Source organism: Puccinia triticina, chromosome 9A, assembly GCF_026914185.1.
Source record: "Puccinia triticina chromosome 9A, complete sequence".
NCBI lineage: Eukaryota > Fungi > Basidiomycota > Pucciniomycetes > Pucciniales > Pucciniaceae > Puccinia > Puccinia triticina.
The window spans coordinates 6881198-6903053 of NC_070566.1; the positions used below are offsets into that span (position 1 = coordinate 6881198).

Below are 21856 nucleotides of genomic sequence, written 5' to 3' on the forward strand. Positions count from 1 at the left end.
TAGTGAGGAATATGGAGAAGATTTTGGCGAACAAAGCGAGTTCAGGACTGGATAGGAAATTTTAGAAAATAGATGAAGAAGGGAGAAATTACGGTTTAGACAGGTTATCCTAGCTCGATTTTCTGAACTAAGTGTATTATCAAATGGAAGGAGGTGGAAAAATAGGGAAGAATTTAAATGGGTGTAATATTGGACGACATCACCCTTTCTTTAGTAGAGAAAATAGAAGTATAGTTAGGCCTTAAAAGGAGTACAATGTGACGGAAGGAAAGATTTAGTTAGAAATACATAGGAGTACGGGAAGCCAGTTGGGGGGAAGTTAATCAAGAGGGTTTAACTTATCAACTGGGGGACGTATGTTATACTTTCGTCGGAAATCATCAACCACATCCCTTTTCTTTGGGCCAACGACAGGAGTACAGAGTATACTCGGAGGGCGGTAGGATCCTTTGATTCGGGAGTGGCAGGGGGAGTAGGTTTACATAGGACATACATATACTAGATTTTGAGATAGAGAAAGGATGTATAGTGGGAAGATACAATACCGATTTGGAGTTGACTCAATGCAACACAAGTAGCCAATCAAAGAAACACAAGGAACAGGAAAGAAGGCACGGAAACTTGTACAAAATTGTCGAGGACTTACAACAACATCAGTGGACTAGAAATTTCTTAGTGGGAAGGACTCGACAGTTTTGTTGCTTGCTTAGGAATGCTGTGGAAAGCATTAATTTGGGGGGGGGATGTGGTGATCCAGATCTGTTGCGCGCAACAAAACTGCCAAAACCTCAACTCACAGCCTACAATACTAGCATATGATAGAATATTATTAGAGAAATAGATTCTAAATACAAACTTAACCCTAGTCACTCACTTCAACTACCCAGCTAGCTCTTTTAGTTTAGAAGTTAGTTACAATTATAGGTTTAGTACAGGCCATACCCAGGTGGAAATTCATATAAATCATAAAAGGCATGCATATATAGAAGAGTATAGTTAGATTTACTAGTTAGGCAGGCCTCCACTATTAGCTACAGATCACCTCACGCAACCTGCGCGTTGGAAACTGCATCGACTAGGCCTCCACTCAACAACTCAACAGATTTGCACGGACCTTACATCGATGCATGCGGTCAGAAAGCCTCCACTTTGGCAGTGCAACCAACCTAGGTGGACTTTGCCTTAAAAAGTACAAATCACACATGGTCATGCGGAACATCAGTTTAAGTTATGCACCCCTGGCAGAAGGCAGTGCAATCCACAGGGTCACCACCAGCAGAAATGCCTCAAGTGCAGCCCTCACCAGCAAAAATAACTCAGAAAAGAATATATAAGGAGGCCCTCCTCCCACCATTTTTCCATCATCACCCAGGCACCCCAGCTCAGTGGTCACCAGTCATCATTTTGCCATCATCACGGAAGACACAGTCATCATACATTAACATAGAAATCCCATACCACACTCCATCATCATTTCCCTCTGCTGAAACCATTAAAAACCCAACAAAACATATTCTCACTTGATTATATTCTTTGCCCATCTTGCCATATAGAGGTTGTATACGCACCTTGTACTTGTTAAAACTGATCTAGGTCTGATAGAGACTACTACATACAAGTTTTCTCCATCATAAAGTCACGCCACAACAATAAATAAATTTGTTGTCAGAATTCTGTGTAGTATAATAGAGGGGCAGGTCTTTCAAACCACCCGTAACAGTAGTATTACTTAGCTGGAATATCATATTGTTATTTCCCCCTCAAAGGACTGCCAACCCATCCCAAAGGAGTTCTCACAACGTGGACTGGTAGCAGCGGCGCGTCAGCGGGTGAGCCACGACAGCCAAAGCGGGCTCCACCAGCGGGTGGAACCGGGGTGGAGGCGGCGGCGAGAGACCGACTGACAGGGGCTAGACAGAGGACGGTGGGAGGTCAAGCGTCGTAGAGGAGCGGAGTCTAGGAAAGTGCAGAGTGGTTTAAAGCTCAAAAGTGTTCCTGAGAACCTTTTGCTTAGTGCGGAAAGGGATGAATGAGGTTACCTCTGCCTTTCCTGGGTCACTAGACACTAAAACAAGCCCCCCAATCTACAATTGGAAGGTTTGATGTAGTGATAGTGGATGTGTATCAAAAGATAGCCTACTTTGAGCAGGTGGCTTGAAGGGTTATGGTGATTTAGCTGATGAGTAAGTGTTGTAATGAGGTTGTAATTTGTATGTAAGGGTTTTAAAACCACAATATAGAGTGGGGCTAATACTGTAGAGTGAGCAAGTGTTGTACTGTTATGGGGTAAGCTGAGTGCAAGTAGTTTGCTGAGAGAAATTACAACTGGGGGGAAGAGAGCCTCCTTAAATAGAAAAGAGTGAGACATTTTAGCTCCAGGGGAACAAGAGAATGAGGGGTTTTAGCTGCCCTGTAGACTACAATGAGGTATTTTGGCTGGTGGTTGACAGGTCACATGAGGTCATGATGTCATATGAGGGAATTTAGCTAGTGAGAAATAGGAGGTGAGATGTTTTAGCTGGCCTGGCCTGTCAACTGATGTCATCTGCAAGCTGCATGAGGGGTTTTTGCTATCTTGACGCCTGCATGATGTCATCTGTCAACTGTCAGACTGCAGCCCCTATTACACTAGTCTGCATGCACCTGCATAAGACTGCATAAGCCTGCATCAAGTGTGCATAACACTGCATGACACTGCATGACATGTGCATAGCACAATGTAATGAGTGCAGCTGATGAGGTAAAGTATATGTAAAGGGTAGACAAGCTGTCAGGGTGGTCCATGTAACGGATTACATGTCCTTGGTAAGTGTGGTTCATGTAATGGATTACATGACCTGAGTATGGTGTTTTGTGTGTCTGTAACTGAATGATGGTGTCTTGAAGGGGTTGTAACTTGTGATCCAGGGGGGTTTAAGGTGTTTTGTCCATGGGGTCCTGTGTAGGTTTGGCCGTAGAATCCAGTGGGGCCGCCATATTGGTTGATTTGAGAGTGTACATATGAGAAAAAAGGAAATTTTGAAATGGGCTAGATGGGCAACCATAAAGCATACTACAGCGGTATAGCGGGCGGAGCTGGAGGACTAGTGCGGGAAAGTGTCAGACATGCGGGATTGGGTGGGAACGGAAATGTGCATGGAGGGAAGGACACAAGAAGGGGGCTCAGAGATTTTTTCTTCTTTCATTATCCTATTATCCTATCATTGAACGGATTACTTATCATTGTACTTACAACTACGGACGTACTAGAGATATTAGGAGATTATCTGGGATCTTATCTTTACTTTGAGAGTTACTTGCGGATTTTGGTGCTTAAAAAGTGCGGAGCTTTATTCACTTGCGGATTATTACGCTATAGATCAGGCTCAGTAGAGGAGCGCTGAAGGCTAGCGGAAAGTAGCAGTGCGGAGCCGAGTTACCGACAATCACACAGCCCGGACACTAACATTCTTGAAGGAGGCGGTCAGCGGACATTTCCACCAACTAACCAGCTTTCATTCTCACACTGGGTACCCCCCTTGGCGGGCGCGGGTATCTGACATGAGTAAAATTCCAGGGTAGTACCCGCACCCGCGGCAGGTACCCGGGTGCGAGTGGCCATCCCTAGTCTGTCTGCTCTTCTTCCACCAAAATCATTGTCTCATTGTGGTATGCTTTGCTTTCTTATTTTCTTGTTATCTTGTTTAAAATATTATTCTCTCTTCTGACAAATATTGTTTATTTTAGTTCTGGTTTTAGTCTCAGTAATAAATCCTGTTTTTCTTCATATCTGTCTGACAGATTTTCCAGGTGAAATCCATTCTGAATGAACTGGAAAATATCTTGAATCAGGCTTCTTTCTTGCACCCATGGTGTACACCTAGAGAAACTATTTGGGTGGGAGAACACCCACCAAAATGTGATGGAAATTCACCTTTTGAATTTTCCAGCCTATATTTTCAAAGCTGCCCCTCCCATTATCAGGACTTAAGCAGATACAGGCTTTCTTGATTTTTTGAAGTCCTTGATCAACTCATCATCTTATGTGAATTTTTTTTGATAGACTAGAGGCCAAGGCGGCTTCGCCGCTGCAGGGGGGTATTAGGCCATTTGGTAATCATCCAGGAAACCCCAAAAATAAAAACACTCCTTTGGGTGAAAATCAAAGCCTTCCTGTGAATTGCAATCTGGTGAGGGCCCATTTGTTTTCAATGGATAGTTGCAAGTTTTTCTGCATCCACAGACTTCAGTGGCCTGCACAGTTACCCAATCTGGCCACTTATCATCATGTATCTCTCCACTTTCTTTTTTGCTCCCTCCTAGGATATTGGTGTGGCTGGGTGGGTGTATGGCTACATGCACACTCTCTCAAACCACCCACCACCCAAGCGCCTCACTATTTCAGGGAAATTTGGCAAAAAAAAATCACTTTAGATGTTGCAAATTCATAACAGAAACCTCACGTATGATAAGATCTGGAATATTAAATCTCCATTGCTCTTTAGCCCAAAGAGAAGAGCAACATTTATTGGTAGTTTTTGGGCCCCAAGATAATAAAATCAGAGAAAGACATTCAGTAAATAATTTTTCCCACTCATCAGTATTTATAAAAAAATTAGGAAAGCAAAGTTTGGCCTGCATCTGGCAAATGTTTGTAGTCAGAACCCTGGGATCTCAGCCAGTTTCTTGACAGTGGACTTCTGTCAAAGGCCTTATCACAAAGTCTGTGCACCAGTTTGCTTAGACACTTGGAGATCACATTGTCATGCATGAAGAGTAGCTCTCAAAGGATGTGAATATGTAACTTCTGACTGTTTGTTGCAAAAATTGGGGTTTCTTGATTATTTTTTCCATATGTTTTTGCAAGAGGTGAAAAAATGACACAGGTTGCCAAATATCAAAAAGAAAAATAATTAAGATTGGGAGTGCAAAAACACAGGAAGTATATGAAGGATGCAATAAATAAATCAAAAAATGAACCTATGAAAAAAAAAGAGAAAATGCAGCCAAACATTTGAGACCATCACCACCAGAATCTATAAACCAAGAGCAAGAGATTATTTTGGTCAATCAAATAGCAGAGCATAGAAGTGTTTGATTTCAATCTGTGGAGCAAAACAATCATGACCATCAATGAGGAGGAGTCAGTACAAGGCATCTGGATCTATGTCTATCTGCCTGAGATGCTTCTCAATCTCCGGAGAAGATAGGACTTACAGTTTAAATACGGAAGAATGGGAGTCAAGGAGTTCCTTTTGGACCAAGCGCATCGTCGGCGCGACCTTGTTGGAATGGTTCTTGAGGTATTGTCAATGAGAGGTGAGGATGGAGTTGCTCCAAGTGAGGTTAAACTGGAGATGATCAGACGTCAGCCATAGATTTTGAGATCAATTTGAGCAGCGTGGACACATCTTGATTTCTTTGAATGGAATAAATTGGTAGAAAAATGATTTCTTGATAGTTTGTTGGATTGATGCCGGACAGAGGAGGAGCTTGGTTGGCGAGGCTTTCATGGATTGACATGACGGTGGAGTGCGCTGGTCCTGCCAGGTTGCAAGCGATGGGGTTTCAATGCGGATGTGTTTGTTCATGTCCAGACCTAGACAGAAGCGAACACAACAAGAACCAGAACAAGGTGAGCAAGACAATCCGGGCAGACAATGTGAAGACTGCTGACCTTGAGCGTACTATCCCAGCCACCTGTACAAAGGGCCATTTGGTCAGACAGGACGCAAAGACAAGGTTCTCATGGCCGGCCAGAACACCAACTCTTTTGCCCTTCAGCGTGTTCCAGAAGGTGCATTTGAAGTCGTTGTAGCACGCAAAGAGGATCCGGGGAGGCGGAGAAGGCAACTGAGGTGATCCCGCAGTCTCAGAGTACATTGTCATGTGTGTACTGATCAGCGCGCAGTCGGCCCTCAGGTCAAACAGCCAGCACAAGGCATCGTCCGAGCCCGTCGCAAATGCATCCCCGTTGGGAAAGAAGCTGTATCATGGTTGAAATGACAAGCAAGTACAATGAGTTTTAGGATTGAGGCAGTCGGACCGGGTAAAAAAAGCGAGGGGCTTACCATACATGCAGCATTTATATCCGATTCGTGCCCTGCAAGAAATTTAGATCAAGAATAATATCAAAGCAAGGAAAGGAAGTCCTAGGATTTACAAATGTTGGACTGTCAGCTGAAAGATAGAATGGCCTTTCTAGTTGCGAAAACTTACCTGAGGTTACTATATGTGGTATGTGTCACTCCTCCCATAATCATCATTCCCCGGCTTTCCCCAGTCCCCCCATTTGACTCGAGATGTGGCTTTTGAATGTACAGTGATTCTGGTAGTAGTTGCCGCGTTGATTGGCGTATGGCCAAGGCGGCAGAGACAGTGTGCAATGGCTGGTTTTGTTTATGGCGTTGAGTTGAGCAGGCGACGGCATGGGCGTGGTAACAAGTGTGACTGGATCCATACTGTCATACCCAGTGGCAAAAGAGGTTGAGCGGGTATATAAGGAGGCCAGCATGTCAGGCATGAATGTCCCCCAGGGGTTTCGGTTTCATCCGCCCCCTCCCTGCAAGCCCCCTAGTTGCTTGATTAGGCCCCTCCTTGATGGCTCTTTCACAGATTCTTTCACAACCGGCCCTTTTTTGCTTGTTGCTATGGCACAGCTGGAGGGTCATCCATAGGGCCTTTGGGTCTTTGGGGATATTTTCAATGGCTTTGTCTAAATTGTGTGCTCTTCTGTTGTGCTATTTTTTAATCAAAAAAATATGCCAAAACTTAGATCTAGGTTTCCACGTTTGTGTGGATTTAATAAACTTGGATTTGAGAAATAGTCACCCAGACTCAAGACCACACTCTTGCAATTTTTTTCTCTCTTGTTTCTGCTTCTCTCATTTGTTCTAATTTTTTTTTACAAATCTAATTTTATAGAAAGAAAGTTACAATGTAAGTGCATTCATTAATTCTTGGAACCTTATGTGTAGCTTTCAAAACAAGCAAGCTATCAATGCTCCCAACAGCAGTGGGCAGATACATTACTTGATGTTACAGCAGGTTAATTGGATAACATAACATCTTTTCAGTTATCAAACTTGAACATTTTGGAAATGTAAAAAGATATTGCTGTAAAGTAACTTAAATCCAGAAAAACTCCCTCCTTCTTTTGGGGGAAGTCGCTGTGTGCAAAGTATTTTTTGGCTTGTGCGCACAGTGGGCTCGATTTAGGGGGAAGGTCCATTCTGTGCACAAAGAGTTTTTCTCTGCTGCGTGAAGTAGGTCCGTTCTTTTAACCTGATTTTTTTTATTTTTTGGGTAGCATAACTTTTTTGATCTAGTAACTTTTGGAAAGGGGATTGAGTTAAATGAAAAAAGGGCAAAATGTTTCATGGTATAGTGTGTTTAGCTTAGGCCCCGTTCGGCAATCCAAGTTTATTAAATTCACATAAACACAGCAAAAAAGATCTAAGTCTGACTCTTGACGTGCAGCCACATGATGGCCACTGTTGAATAGATTATCCCCAAACACTATGTGCCATGGATAGACCCTCCAGCTTGTGACAGTGCAACAAGCAAAAAATGACCAGCTTTTTTTATTCTCAAGCAGGGGCCTATCCAAGCGAAGTAGGGGGCCTGCAGGGAGGGGCCAGGACGAAACCGGAACCCCTGGGGAACTCAGCTGAAGGCCGTTACTTGCTCTATTTATGTTAACCGCAGTGGTGTTCCCCAATGGCCGAGTCATATTCCCCCAAGGTTGTCAACCCAACCGTTCCCCCAGCCCAGCCAAAACACACGCCTCACCCTAACCCCCAACGCCTGCCTTGCAGATACCGTACATATACCGTTGACGCAAGCGACCCTAGTAGAATACAAGGTAACCAGCACCAACCAATCTTGATACTGAATACCAACCCTCAAGCCAAGAGCCACCTTTCTCCTTCACTTGTTGTCCAACACTGCAAGGAACCAATTGAGTGGTTGCCAATTGCCGACCCACCCAGCTCAAATGATCTGTTTCACTCTCCTTGACTCGTGGCACTGATTTTCTTGAATCAAATTTGAAGGATATGCCATGAACTTCAATGGAGGACTTCCCGTCAATCTGGGAACTCAGATTTTTCCAGATTTTGCGGGGAAATCTGGGCTTGATCATCCCAAATCCTAGATCTGCCTAGATTTCCCTTCAAAATCCGGGAAAATCTGGGTTTCCAGGTTGGCAGAAAATCCTCCAATATTGCATACACAGATCTTATCAGCACCTGGAGGCTCATTTAAATGGAAATGATAACTGAGGGCCGAGGGGATAGCTCAGGAATGGGAGAGGGAAAATTCTCCATTGCTGATATACAGCCATTCCAAAAAAGCTTGGCTTTGTTGGAAGGAATTTCCACCCAAACTTTGTCTTGGATTTGCCAATAATCACTGGCAATGTTGGACATATGTATATTCATGCCCACCTCATTCTTATATGCAGAGTCTATATACAGCAGCCAGATGCCCTCAATCATCTCCTTCCTTTCATTTTTTCCTAATTATGAGTTCAGAATCAAGCAATTTGGCTGATTTTACCCTGGATGGCACACTGATCCTGTTTGCGAGGTTGGATGGTGCTGGTCCCAGCGGCTGGCGTGTTTTTTTTCCGCTACCAAACGGCTTGATTGGTGGGATCCTGCAAGCAACTGCGCTTGCAGGTCTGGATATCATGTGTCCAGCTTTGATGTTGGATGCACATACATTGGCAAATCCAGAAGGAATTTCCAGCGGAAATTCCTTCCAAAGAAGCCAAGCTTTTTTTGGAATGGCTGTAATTATTTATCTGTGAGTTGTTCGCCGCATTACTCACAACAAGGAGTAGTTCAATTTGACACTTGCATGGCATAAAGGTGGATCACCGTATTGGAGTCGTGCGGAATAGATGAAAATATCATGGACTCATTTCCCTCTTTGAGGGCTTGGCATGATCATGTTGACCTTGAGACCAAGCGTCATCGCAGGATGCTTGAGTAAATACAGCAAGTTGCTGAAGTTGTACCCCCTTGGCCTGTGCCGCCTCCAACCTCATCAAACACAGCAGCAGCGGGGTACCATCTACTCCAACTCCGGCCTCTGTGGCCCTCCTTGTTGTGGCCAGTCACTCCTTCACAAAATCCCGGCCGTCACAGATAACGACACCCCACCACCATTGATTGTCTCTTCTCATTCCTCCCTTGCGCCCGGTCCAGGACGCAACAAGGTCTCCGAACTTGGAAAAGGCGTGCCCCTCCATGTCCTTCCCCACTTGCAGACTCTAAATTGTTGGGTTCAAGGCGGGCCGCACCAAGCTCTTCTATCTTGCTAACTCCATCAATCCTGCCAAGCTGGCCAAAAACCATCCCGTCAGGAAAGACGACCTTGTCATTGTCAAGGCTGATCTCGGCAAGTTTGTATGCAACCATGTCTTGATCAAGCAGGTTGTCAAGTTCCAGACCCGGCAGCAGGAACTACTTCAAGACCTGCCTACCAACGGTATCACCCCACTTTGGGCCCCACTGCTGGAATCCTCAACCATGCTATTGTCACTGCAACTGCTCTCTCCCGAGTCCCACCAATACATAACGGGCCGTTGATTGCCATTGATTTGGTTGATGAAGTAGCTTCTGCTTTGCAAGCTACAAGAGACAGTCAACCCAAAGCTCTCAACAGACTCGAGTTTGAGAAGCATGAGATAGAAGTTGAAGCCCACATCTTGGCTAAGGAAAAAGTAAGTGTAACAATTCCCCGGCGCTGTTGCGCAACCGCTGATAAGCTCGGCCACCCAGCTCAACCTCTGCGGTCTGCTCTTGTCTGAGGTCGACCTTTTCTCTAATGGCAGTTAAACAGGATCTGCAGATGGCGCCCCTTTACACCCCTACATCAGATCACAAAAAAACAAGTTGCATGAGGCTGAGGCTGGCTGATGATCTGACTAGAAGACCTGTCAAAGCTGCTAAACCTTCTTGTGCACCCTGCACCAGGAAAAAAAAAGTAGTCACTTGATGGCAAGTGACATGACACAGCTGTTTTTTCAGCTCCAACACTGCTCCAATGCTGCTCCTCTCCACCAGCACATCTAGGGCTCACATGATAGGTGTCAGGATCAAAGCACTCAATGTGAAAAAACCAGATGATGCTCAGCTTTTGCCCTGGCCCAGCTGATTCTCAGCTTTTACCCTGGCTCAGCTGATGCTCAGTTTTTCACCTGGCCCAGCTGATGCTCAGCTTTGGAACTGGCCACCTGATGATCATCTTTGGCCCTGGCACAGCTGATGCTCAGCCTTGTCCATGGCTCAGCTGATGCTCAGCTTTGGCCCTAGCCTAGCTGATTTTCAGCTCTGGTCCTGTCCAAGCTGATTCCCATATTTTTCCCTGGCCTGGCTCAGCTGATACTCAGCAAGCTGAGCATCAGCTGGCCAGCGAGCCCAGGACTGGGCCAAAGCTGAGCATCAGCTGGGACAGGACTAGGAAAAGGCTGAGCAAGGACTGGTACAAAGCTGAGCATCAGCTGCGCCAGGACTAGTACAAAGCTGAGCATCACCTGGGCAATGACTGGTCAAAAGGCTTTATTCCATTTCTGAGAGTAAGCTGTGTGAAAAAGCTGAGTATGGGCTGGGCAGAAAAGCTGAGTATGAACTGGGTGTCAAAGCTGAGTATCAGCTGAACAGAACTGAGGATCAGTTGGGCTCATCAAAAACTGCACAGGACCTCCTTGGTAAAATATGGAAGTTGAGGAGATGGTTGGAAATTGGGGTAGATAGTAGATAGATATTGGATAGATGGTGGGTAGCTGGCTGGAGCTGGTGTAATGTCACTTGTCATCAACTGACTATTTTATTTTCCTGGTGCTGTCTGATTAAGATTACCCTCTCAAGGTCCCTCCCTCTGATATATTCTAAAACTTCATATTTACTTATCATTGGAATTGGTTACATATTTGTCAGAAAATTGATAATTTTATACCCAAGGAAACACAAAAACAAAGCTTTTGGATTTCTCCCAGATTTTTTCTTGCAGGTTTCTTAGTTTTTTTTTCTTGCTCTGTGTAGTTTGGTTTGACTGACTGCAATAAATGTGTGTATGTACTCAAATCATATGGAGAATAAATAGCAAATCCAAGATAAAGACTTTTCTCATATGACTGCCCCAACCTACATATATATATTTTCCTCTATAAGAACTTGCATCAATAAAATCAGGTTTAATTCATGAACAAATTAAAATAAATTCAATGTGCCATAAAAAGTTTGAGTCTAACAGCACACTTGATGTATCAGTTAGCAAGAGACAGGATAATCAATCTGTAGTGAAATGCATGAAAACTTTGACTCATTGAGGACAGAAAGGACAGGTTAAAAGTTAAACTACTTCTTCAACCAACGATTTTAGGGTTTGTTTGCTTTAATCTTCAGAAATTATCAAACATAATGGAAAATTGTAGAAACCAAGGCATCCCCAAAAGTTTGGTGACACCAAAACATTTGTTTTTGAAATTCAATGGTTTACACTTAATGCCACATAATGACACATTTTAGTGTGAAAATAAAGACTAGGTGAGATTAATAGTGATTGGCAAGGTTCTTACTGATCAGTGATGTGCATGGTAAGATGGGGAATAAATGATCTTAGAGAGATTCTTGCTGGACCCCTGATATTGCATTGGCAAAGCTGGCTTGGCCTTATCTTAATCTAGCTACATAGACATGGTATAGATGTGGTGCCTGGGGGTGCTCATTCCAACGTGTGGGTGGGGTGCAGCTGGATGCGGGGTGTGATGTCTTGGAGTGGCAAAGCCGCTTTGGGCTTAATGTGTGTCTCTTGGGATGCTTTGCATCGGTCTGGCCAGCTTTCAAATCATTTTGGACTATAAAATATGGTTAGCCTGTCAAGGGGAGGGATGATTGAAAGTGGGAGGCTGGTCATTGAGTTTGCAGCGGCAAAGCCGCCTTGGCCTCTAGTTGGTGAAATAATCCGTGACATTTTGATTATTTTACCCAAAATAAAATATAATTCAATATATTGCTGGCGTTTTTCAGTACATCAAAATGAACCCAGCCAGCCAACCACCCACCTCTGGATCAACCAAGAAAGCAAATGGACAAAATTGCCCTCCACTCAATGACCACCCACCCAGTCACCGAGTGGCTATAGCCTATGACCCACTTCACCCACTTGATAGCCCAGTCGGTCATTGAGTGGATTTATTGTAGTCCACCCGATGAACAGGATGGTTTGAGTGGACTTATATCCACTTGATGGCCCGGTTGGTCATTGAGTGGAGTATGTTCCACTTGACAACCAACCGGGTCACTGAGTGGATACCTACTTCACTTGATGACAAACTGGGCCATCAAGTGGAGTATTTATCCACTTGATGACCAACCGGGCTATTGAGTGGTCAAGTCTATTCAATGACCTGGTTGGTCATTGAGGGTCATCAAGCAAGTGGAGTGTTGTATCCACTCAATGACCAACCGGGCCATTGTGTGGATATATAAGTCCACTCAATGACCAACTGTTGGTCATTGAGTGGATACATTGAGCTAGTGGAGTGTTGTATCCACTCAATGAGGTCAATAATTGGTTGGGAGTTGCAAGGGGTGGGTCTGATTTAGCTGCTGATATATTGGCATGTAGGAACTCTAATTACAAATTATTTCATATTTTGAATATGTTGGTTTGCCAAACTCCATCGGCATTTTACCGATATAATTGTGAAATATTTGTGAAATATATTGCTGATTATATTGGTGCCAAACGGGGCCTTAGTTCAAGGCTTCCCTCCCTTGCATGAGTGAAGGTTGAGGTTATGGATTCAATCCTCAACCTGAAGAAGTTTAAACCTGGCTTCCTTGCAACATACTGAGGCCCCATTTGGAGCCAATATAATCCAAGTGATATATGAGTTTTTTTGCCTGGCATCCTATGTGACATCTTATCAGGTCCGCCAAAACTTGATCAGATGTCACAAAATTCCAGATTATATTGCGCAATTATATTGGCTCCAAACAGCAACAGTGGGTCAGCTACGTTACCATAGCTGTTAGCGTAGCGTAGCGCAGCGCAAATGCGCTATTTTTTAGCGTAGTGTTAGCGCAATCGCGCGCATCTGCGCTAACGCTACGCGCACAGTGTGCAAAGCTATTTTAGCTTTTAGCATAGCGTTAGCGCCGATTCGCGCAATGGCGCTAACGCTATGCACGCAGGGCGCAAAAGAGTGTTTGCTACGCTGCGCTAAAGTGCTTTTTGAGGCAAAAAAAGGCCTTTTTTCCGCTAAAAGCGCCTTAGCGCAACGTGGCGCAGCGTAGCGGCTGTAGTGTAGCGCTAACGCTAAACAAAAATTGGCGTGCTGTTAGCGCCGATGAAAGTTAGCGCAGCGTAGCGGCGCTAACAGCGCGCTAACGCTATTCAAAACAGGCCAGCGCTTTTTGCCGCTACGCTAAACGTTAGGGCTAAAATAGCGTAGTTTAGCGTAGCGGCCCACTATTGCAAACAGGGCCTGAGTTTATGTGATTGTTTAGTGTCAAATTGAGCCCATACCTTTCCCTTATTGAACAAAATAAATAAAAATCATGGGCTCCTTCAGAAATTTACACCTAATTTATCCAAATCTGGGGAAAATGTAATGCAACTGGTTTTGTTCAACATACCCAGGGAACGTAAGTAGAGAAAATTAGAGATTGTGAATTGGTACCCATTTGGCAGTACCGGGAACTGCCCGGCAGGTACCACCTGCACCCGCCAGGCGGTGCTGGGTGCCTGTTTTCTTGGTGAAAAGAGGTGTGGTACCTGGGTACCACACCAAGTACTGCTTGCCCCTGCCAGGGGAAGCAGGTAGCCCCCGCCCCTGGCCCTTGGTCCACTTTTAACTGCCCTCAATCACTGAAAACAATTCATTGAGGATAATCCAGGTGCAATAATCAAGGGGAGTAACAACTCCTCTCAATGACCAGTGTGTCCTGGTTGTTGAGGGGAGTACCCTTGATGGACATGACTGGAACTGGAACAGGTAAGTCATGACTCATTGCTGTTCTGTTCATTGAGAGCAACACCAAAACCATTACAATAAATGTATTGTACTGGCTGCTGCATTGTAGCGAAATCAGACACCAATACACTCAATTTGGAAGAGCGTGCAGCGCATTGCTGTGCCAATGTGCTACCGCTGCAAAGTAGCGGCTTCACCATTACTTCATTTCCCAAATAGTGGCAGCGCATTGAGTATGTAATTGATGTGCTACTGCTATGGAGCTCTCACGCAAGCGTAAGCAGAGCTTGGAGGGGAAATGTAAAATAGGGGGGTTCAAAATTATAATCCAGGTCTCCAGGAGCTCGTGCAGGTCCCAGATTCCAGGAAAAAAATCCCCTGCCAAAAAAGAGGTTCTTGGCTTTCAATATTGAATGCCCCATGTTGGTCAAAAGCCATCTGCACTCGCATCCCTGAGCATCAGGTCTGGCAGTCTGGGATTTCAGAACGTTCTCTCCCACAGAATGGAGGGAGGGAGTTTTATTAAGCAGAAGTTCGGACTCCTTGTGACTTGCGCGCGCACAAAATGCAAGCTTCCTTTCTGTGCGCGCCCGCCGCTGCGCTGCTTTGAGTCCCAAACTTGTGGAAGTCCCTCTTTGAAGAAAAAATTCACCAAAAATATTCCAGTGAGTGGTTGATCAATGGGGTTGTCAGCTCTAAAAATTGGTGCCCTCAATGAGCTTCTAAGTTTTGGTAGCTGGGATGGCCAGCACCAAAACTGTGGGCTGGAAAATTCAAAGATTGCATTTCCATCACTTTTTGGTGGGTGGCCTACGCGCCACAACCCCCACATTAGGCCTAGAGGGCTAACTTAACTAAGACTTTTTGTGGAGGGGGGACACCGTCCAGCAGGGACCCTCCAAAGGAGGGACTTATACACTATGTGCCAGTGCTTGCCCTACTCTTTTTTCTTTTTTTGCTGTTTTCCATTCTATTCTATTGCTTGTACCTCCTCAATTGAGAGGAATAGCATGAAGATTCCACTGAGCCAAATGACCCCTTCCTTCTCCTGCATCTAGGAGGATATGTAGCATTATTTTTGGAACTTCTCACCATTTTTCACTGTCATAATAACACTTAAGTTATCAGGTTTGATGGCACCACTCCCTGTACTCTGAATGGTGGCTTTACATCATGTAAGCAGCCTGCGGATGTATCACCCATGGAAAACAAGGAAAAAGACCAATCTTAAATTGAGTGGACATTAAGCTACCACCCGAACCACCACCCGAACTCCGAACTCCGACCTCCCGCATAGGGAGGGACTTTGATAAGGCTCGTTCGAGTCCCACTGATTGGTTCCTGGCGAGTGGCGAGTGGTGCGTTCCGCGGACCCAGACTAGAACATTTACATCAGTTCCGATCGTGGTCGTGTCCAGCTTATCTGCGTCGTTGGCGGTGTGGTGTGAGTTACGTCCAACGTTTCCAGTCTTATCATCATCACTTGACCACATCTTTTGGTTACTCCGACAGATACTTAAGCGGGGCGATGTTTTTCTATGAAGGTTGTAGGAAGCATCAAGCTCAACGGCGTTGCTACCGAGTTCTAATCGTGTATAAAGCACTCGCGTCTCACAAGGTGGAGGAATGACCGCGATTGACTTCTCTCCTGAAGAACAGGCTCCGCTGAGCCCCAGTTCACTCTTCAGCGTTGTTTCATCGGAACTAGCTTGCACTGAAGATCCAGCTGAGCATACATTCAAACAGAAAACCTCCGGTGAACGGTTGTCGGGAACCGAAATCGACCACGTCGAACCGGCGTGCTTCTTTGATCTCATTGATCAATCGATCTTACCGTTTTCAGCCATCCCAGGCCTCTATTACTTGCCCAACTTAATAGATCACAGGACCGAGACAGAATGGATGTCTGAGATCAGCGAATTGAACTTCTTTAACAATCAATCCAACAACCAAATGATGTTTTTCTCTCGTCCAAATACTCCTCGACAATTATCAACTCAGGATAACCATGGTATCCACCAGCAAGAGTTGGCAGATCAAGAACAATCATTCTTGCAATGGCCGACTTTTTTGATTGATCTTATCCGTCGGTTACCATCCATACTTTCTACTGTGAATCCCGATAACCTTGACCACCTGAACGATCTATTTTTTGGATCTGAGAAGGTCAACTTACCTTGGCAAGCAATCATCAATCTCTACAGGCCAGGAGAGGGGATCGAACAGCACGTAGATTTGGTGGAAAGGTTTGACGAAGTTATTCTGGGAATCTCTCTTGGATCTAATGTCGCTATGCAGTTCGAGCCCGTCGGTCAACGTGAGAAAAACGTCAGTCGGCAACTTTACCTTGCGCAACGATCTGGTTACATCATTGCTCGGGACGCACGCTATGATTGGACGCACGGGATTCGAGCAAATCAACTGTACGACTGGGTTTGTGACTCCTCGAGTCATGAAACGAGGAAGATCATGCGAATGAGAACGCGAGTCAGCATCACAATACGAAGATTAAAGCATAGTGCGGACTTGCTGAAGGATTCATAAATTTCGTACCAACGTCCCACTCCAGCGAAGTCTATAACTTACACCGGCTTGCTCGACAACATATCAAACAACTCAAACAGGGACTATATCTTCTGTGACACTGCTCTCTAAATCCAATTCCAGTTTCAGCTATTCATTAGTACTACACCACAGGTGCACTAGAAGTTTATGGATGGAGTTGAAAATATTTCCTGGGTTTTTGAAATATTATGGGAAACTTTAGGCAATTGTTGGGGAAAATATTCACCAAACCCCTTTGCAAATAATTCTGTGCAATTTGATTGGAAATAAAATATTTCCTCCAATGAAACAAAGTATTTCCTCCAACTTTCTTGATAATTTGGAGCAACAGTGAAACTGCTGCGCTGCGCTGACATCAGCGGCACTTTTAGCGCAGCGCAGCGGTCTACCACTGATCAAACTTAACAAAGTCCCTCGCTGCTGCGGGCGTGTGACTCGCAAAGCAAGCCTCTGACAGCCCTTGGCAGGAGGGACTTATACTGTACCTCCCCTTTCTGGCGCACAGAGATGCATTTTTCACCCCACTTTTCACTTTTCCCCTTGTACCTCCCTCATTCCATGATAAACTTGTTTTTTTTTTTTTGCTCCAGATCAGCTCAACATGCTACTGCTGAGGCTTCTATTTTTTTTTCTTTATGTACTGATACATGTACGTCCTGAGAAATTACACAAGACAAATAAACCTCAAGACCGTTACCAAATCTATAGCCCAACTTTGCTGAAATTAATTGTGAAATGAGAGCACGGACTCTCTGGTCAATACATAGCGTGTTTGACACGCAGCTAGCTTGAGGATGACCAGGATCAACCGGTCGTTGAGGGGACTCAACACTCTCAATGGCCAGTACAGACTGGTCATCAAGAGGATAAAGCCCTCTCAATGAACGGCACAGTACCAGTCATTGAGAGGGTTGAGTCCTCCCAATGACCGGTTGATACCGGTCATTGGGAGTGTCAAGTCCCCTTGATGACCGGCACTGACAGGTCATGGAGAGGGTTGTATACTCTTGATGGCCTGTCTGTACTGGCCATTGAGAGTGTCAAGTCCCCTCAATGACCTCAAGAGGTTGTACATATCCCTTTGATGACCGGTCTGTACCAGTCATCCAGGGCGTTGTATATATCCTGTCAGCTGGTGTACTTGCGTAGAGGAAAAGCTGGACAAAAGGATGGTAATTATATATGTATAATTACTATAAAAGTCTAGATACAATAGGGGGGTTCACAATTGAAATTTACGGAACTTTGAGACACATTTTAAGGTGTTGATGAAGATTTTTTCAAAAAAAAATGATAAATTGAACCGATTGATCAGTATCACCTGCTTCTGTGCAATTTCCCAAAGTTTTAAAATTTTGTTCATAAGGGCCTTAAATTTGGCTCCAAAGTTTAGTAAAATTCAATTGTGAACCCCCCTAATAGAGAAAGAATAGAATAAGGAAAAAAAGAGATCAATAGTATTTTAAATTGCGTCTATATCGCTTATATTAGAGAGATTTAAAGCCGGCCATGCATGCTTGCATGCACTTTTGCCAGTTGGTTTTCAAGGCTTTCCTCAAACTCCAAAATTCAAAAAAACTTCCAAGCAGGTTTGGGGGGTGTGGTAAAATGTGACTTGCATGCACTTCTGCAACTCTGTGTTCAAGAATGCACTTGAACACCAACTTGCAAAAGTACATGCAAGTTGCATCTGGCCAACTTTGAAACCCCCTATTATTCTAGTCTTGATGGACTGTTTAAGCTGCTAGTGCTAGCCTCTCCAATAGAAATCTATCAGAGGTTAGATCAAAGATATTTATATGATCTTATGGTTTCTTTCTGGCTACAAACGTGCGGTTGGGTTATTAACAAAAACTCAGTAGTATTTATAGATAGTAGTTGAAGTTCATAGAGATATTCATAAAAAGAAAGGAATTTAGAGAGAGTATATTTATAAGAGAAATATATCTTATAATCTTTGTAAGGATTTGGAGTCTCAACTTACAGGATGAGTACCTGGTAACAATATCTCTAACAAGTACAATAGCTTGGTGAATTCTAGAGGATCTGAAGAAAAGTAACAAGACGTTCATATCAATCTTTGTCTGGTTCCGATCTCTAAAGTAGAATGGGGAATAACACTAGATAAAAGAGTCTAATACTTGAGTACTACTAATAGTAGTCTAGTAGAGAGTCATTCTAAGTAGTATATGTTACCTGTTTCACGATTTCAATTCAGAATTCAAGTAAATGATTGATCTACTTGTCTCTCAGGGGAAGAAGAAAATTCTTCCGACTCTTTTCAAAGAGAAAACTTTTCTCTCTTCCCTGTCTTTGGCTATGATTGTCTCATCATACATGTCAAAGTTTTTCCTCATTATTTGATTTCTTTTTTTGTTAATTCTTGATCTTTATTTATACTGTTTATGGTTGTACTTACTTTAAGCATATATGCATTACTCTGTTTTCTTGCGCGCTGCTCCCGCTCTCCATAGCGCTGCTCTAGGACATAACATATCATTATACATTCATTATCTCTCTCACTTGGTTAGAATGATTTTAGTCTCTGCACCCGCACTTCTTATGAAATTGTATATTACATTATTGTGAGCCTGAGTCTCTATAGTGACAGCAGCCTCACAGGACACAAGAAAGAAGAGGGGAATATTTGGATTTCTTTGGATAAAGAAAATACAAATAATAGAGAGAGAGAGAAAGAGAGAGAGAAACTGAGCAGATTCAAGATAAGAAGATATTCAAGGTTATTCTGGTGGGAATGCACATCCACTGGCAATGCTACCTCTTCAGAAGAGTGCTGCCAAGCTGTGCTAGAGAGTGCTACAGCCTCCTCTCACCAAAGAAACGTGGAGGGATCCTGGATTAGACAAGTTTAATCCAGCCACAATTTTTAAGCTTCCTTTTGGATAGTCAAGGTTCTTTAAAGGGAAACCTATGTGGTTTGTTTCTTGCAAAAACCACAGAAAAAGAATGATGTTAAGCAGGGACAGCCCTGTGATCAAGGATAAGGCAAAGGCCAGCAAAGAAGAGCAGATCAAGCAAGACACAGAGTTGTACCTCTGAGATAAACAAGGTTCAGTGAAAGAGGTTACTTACTGTCAATATCCTAGGCGCCTGTGATGGTAGGTATACTGGGAATGTTGTAAACTCTTTGGTGGTGATCCTGGGGTTATCTGGGGTGTGGTTCTGGTGTGCTGAAGTCTGTAGATCCGCCTCAGGCAAGAGGGATCCTGACTAGAAAATTTTCACAGTTTTCTTATGTAATTTACATATGTACATGTGGTTTGGCGCGCCTGGTAGCGCTGACCTGTCACAACTGCGCATGCGCGCTACAACTCAATAACTCAGGGAAGGAGTAGAGTTACAAAGAATTGGTAAGTTGTAACTAGGGTTATAATTGCATGAGGAAACAGAATATGAAGTCAAAACAAGGTTATCTCTTAAGATGAAAAAGATGTGAAGTAATTAATATGTAAAGAGTAGAAAAAGGCAGACTTTAGGTCAACTGAGTTGACTCTAAGGCTGACAATTATTAACAATAATTATTATATTTTCCAACCCTCTTGGACATTCTAGATGTCTCAAGGGTTGACATATCTCCGGGATGACCGGTCTTTACCGGTCATCCAGAGGGTTATACGGTCTTGATGGCAGGTCTGTGCCGGCGATCAAGGGCTCAGAAGCTTGACTTTAAGTCAAAAAAAAAATATATTTATAAGTATGTGAGCCCGGATCTTCTCTGTCACTCAACTTCAATAAACTCCAAGGTTTGGTTGACTTTGATAATTTATTTAACCTTGAAGAAATGATGTAACATAACTCAGATTTTGTGGGATGACACGCAAGAAGCACGGCTTTGTGGCAAGCAAAGTTTCAAGATATAAGGTTTTGAGGGCAAGGAACTGTGATGGTTTGAAAAACCCACCCAGTCAAACTCAAATTCTAGGCTCTGCAAAAGGAGGTGATAGCGCGCCAGTCCCTCCTGCCAAGGGCTATTGGAGACTTGCTTCGCCCCGCAGCAGCAAGGGACTTGGATTAAGTTCAACTGCTGATCCTCCAGCCCAATCAGCGTTAGCACAGCGGTTTGATTACGGCACTAACACTGAATTCAGCAATTTTCCGCGGAAACCTGCTGTTGATCAGTGTTAGCACAGCACCACTGAAGGACGTTAATTCTGAAAATCAGCGCAGCACATCAGAATGACAGCTGACGGCCGCTGACCGCTTTTTGGTGTCAGGGTGCTCATTTTGCTGCGCCCCACTAGGCGCTGAACATGGCTGAAGTGACAGCGGCGCTGCCAGCCCATTGACTACATAGTTTCATTCACCCAATCAACCTGAACACCTGTGAGATCCGCGCCCCACACAGATATCACAACCCAATCACAAGACGACTCGGACCCGCGCCTCTTAGTCTGCGGCTCCCCACCACCCGCCTAGCTCAGTAGAGAACCGCGTACTGAATTCTCCTACTGAGCTAGGTAAGCTCTCATTTCTCTTCCTCCTCTTTCTTCCTCTCTAACTCCAATTGTATAGTAGAGAACCGCGTACTGAATTCTCCTACTGAGCTAGAAATCCAAGCATTGGTTCTAGAAATTCTCAGGTTCTCTCCGAGACACAAACGGTCTCGTACGGACTAAACGGACTACACTGATATTCCTGAGGGACTCAGTGAAGGGCTAGACGAAGCCCTTACAACACCCCCCATTGGACCTCACCTGGTCCTTATGACCATGTTGGGGCACCACAAAATCAGTGCACTAACACTGAAAAAGCGGTCAGCGGCCGTCAGCGGTCATTCAGTGGTTTTTCCGCTGCGCTGCTGCTGTTTTAATCAGTTTTCTTCTGAAAACAGAGCCAGCGCAGTGGTTGACCGCTGATTTAGCGGTGTTGAAATCTAGAGACACTTCCTGTGAAAATAATCAGTGTTTAGTGTCAAGACTCATGGTTATACCCAGAGCACAGGAAGCGCAAGGAGCGTAAGCCCAACCGGAACAGAAAGTCTGTGCTAGGGGTGAGCGTGGATTGGGTCAACCCGCGGTTTTACCCAACCCACCCAGGTTTGGGGCGGGGCGGGTCAGCCGGATGCACATTTTTGACCCGGATGGGTCGACCCACTGGGTGGCCCATTGTGGGTTGGGTCAAGTGTTGGAATTTCACGTCTCTGGCTCTTCTTTCCCCTTTCCTTCATCTGTCACACTCCTTTACTTTCCCTGCAGATGCATATTTAGTTCACCTTCTGTCACACAACCTGGCCCTAGTTGTAGTAGCTTAAAAACATCCTCAGCTGTGATAGAATAAAAATTATCAGCTTCTGCGCGCTTT

General features: G+C 44.4%; 3 protein-coding genes across 3 annotated transcripts; 2 read left to right on the forward strand and 1 right to left on the reverse strand.

The window, feature by feature from the left end:
- Positions 1-5488: 5488 nt before the first annotated feature.
- On the reverse strand, positions 5489-6064 carry PtA15_9A690 (uncharacterized protein; the record flags this gene model as incomplete). Its single annotated transcript, XM_053172926.1, has 3 exons — positions 5489-5522; positions 5657-5965; positions 6051-6064. The coding sequence occupies 3 exons, from the start codon at positions 6062-6064 to the stop codon at positions 5489-5491; spliced, it is 357 nt and encodes a 118-aa protein (XP_053024118.1).
- Positions 6065-8932: 2868 nt separating this feature from the next.
- Positions 8933-9575, forward strand: PtA15_9A691 (uncharacterized protein; the record flags this gene model as incomplete). The annotated part of the gene is made up of 2 exons (XM_053172927.1): positions 8933-9202; positions 9276-9575. 2 exons carry the CDS (start codon positions 8933-8935, stop codon positions 9573-9575), a joined length of 570 nt encoding a protein of 189 aa, XP_053024119.1.
- Positions 9576-15595: 6020 nt separating this feature from the next.
- Positions 15596-16513, forward strand: PtA15_9A692 (uncharacterized protein; the record flags this gene model as incomplete). The annotated part of the gene is made up of 1 exon (XM_053172928.1): positions 15596-16513. One exon carries the CDS (start codon positions 15596-15598, stop codon positions 16511-16513), a length of 918 nt encoding a protein of 305 aa, XP_053024120.1.
- Positions 16514-21856: the final 5343 nt, after the last annotated feature.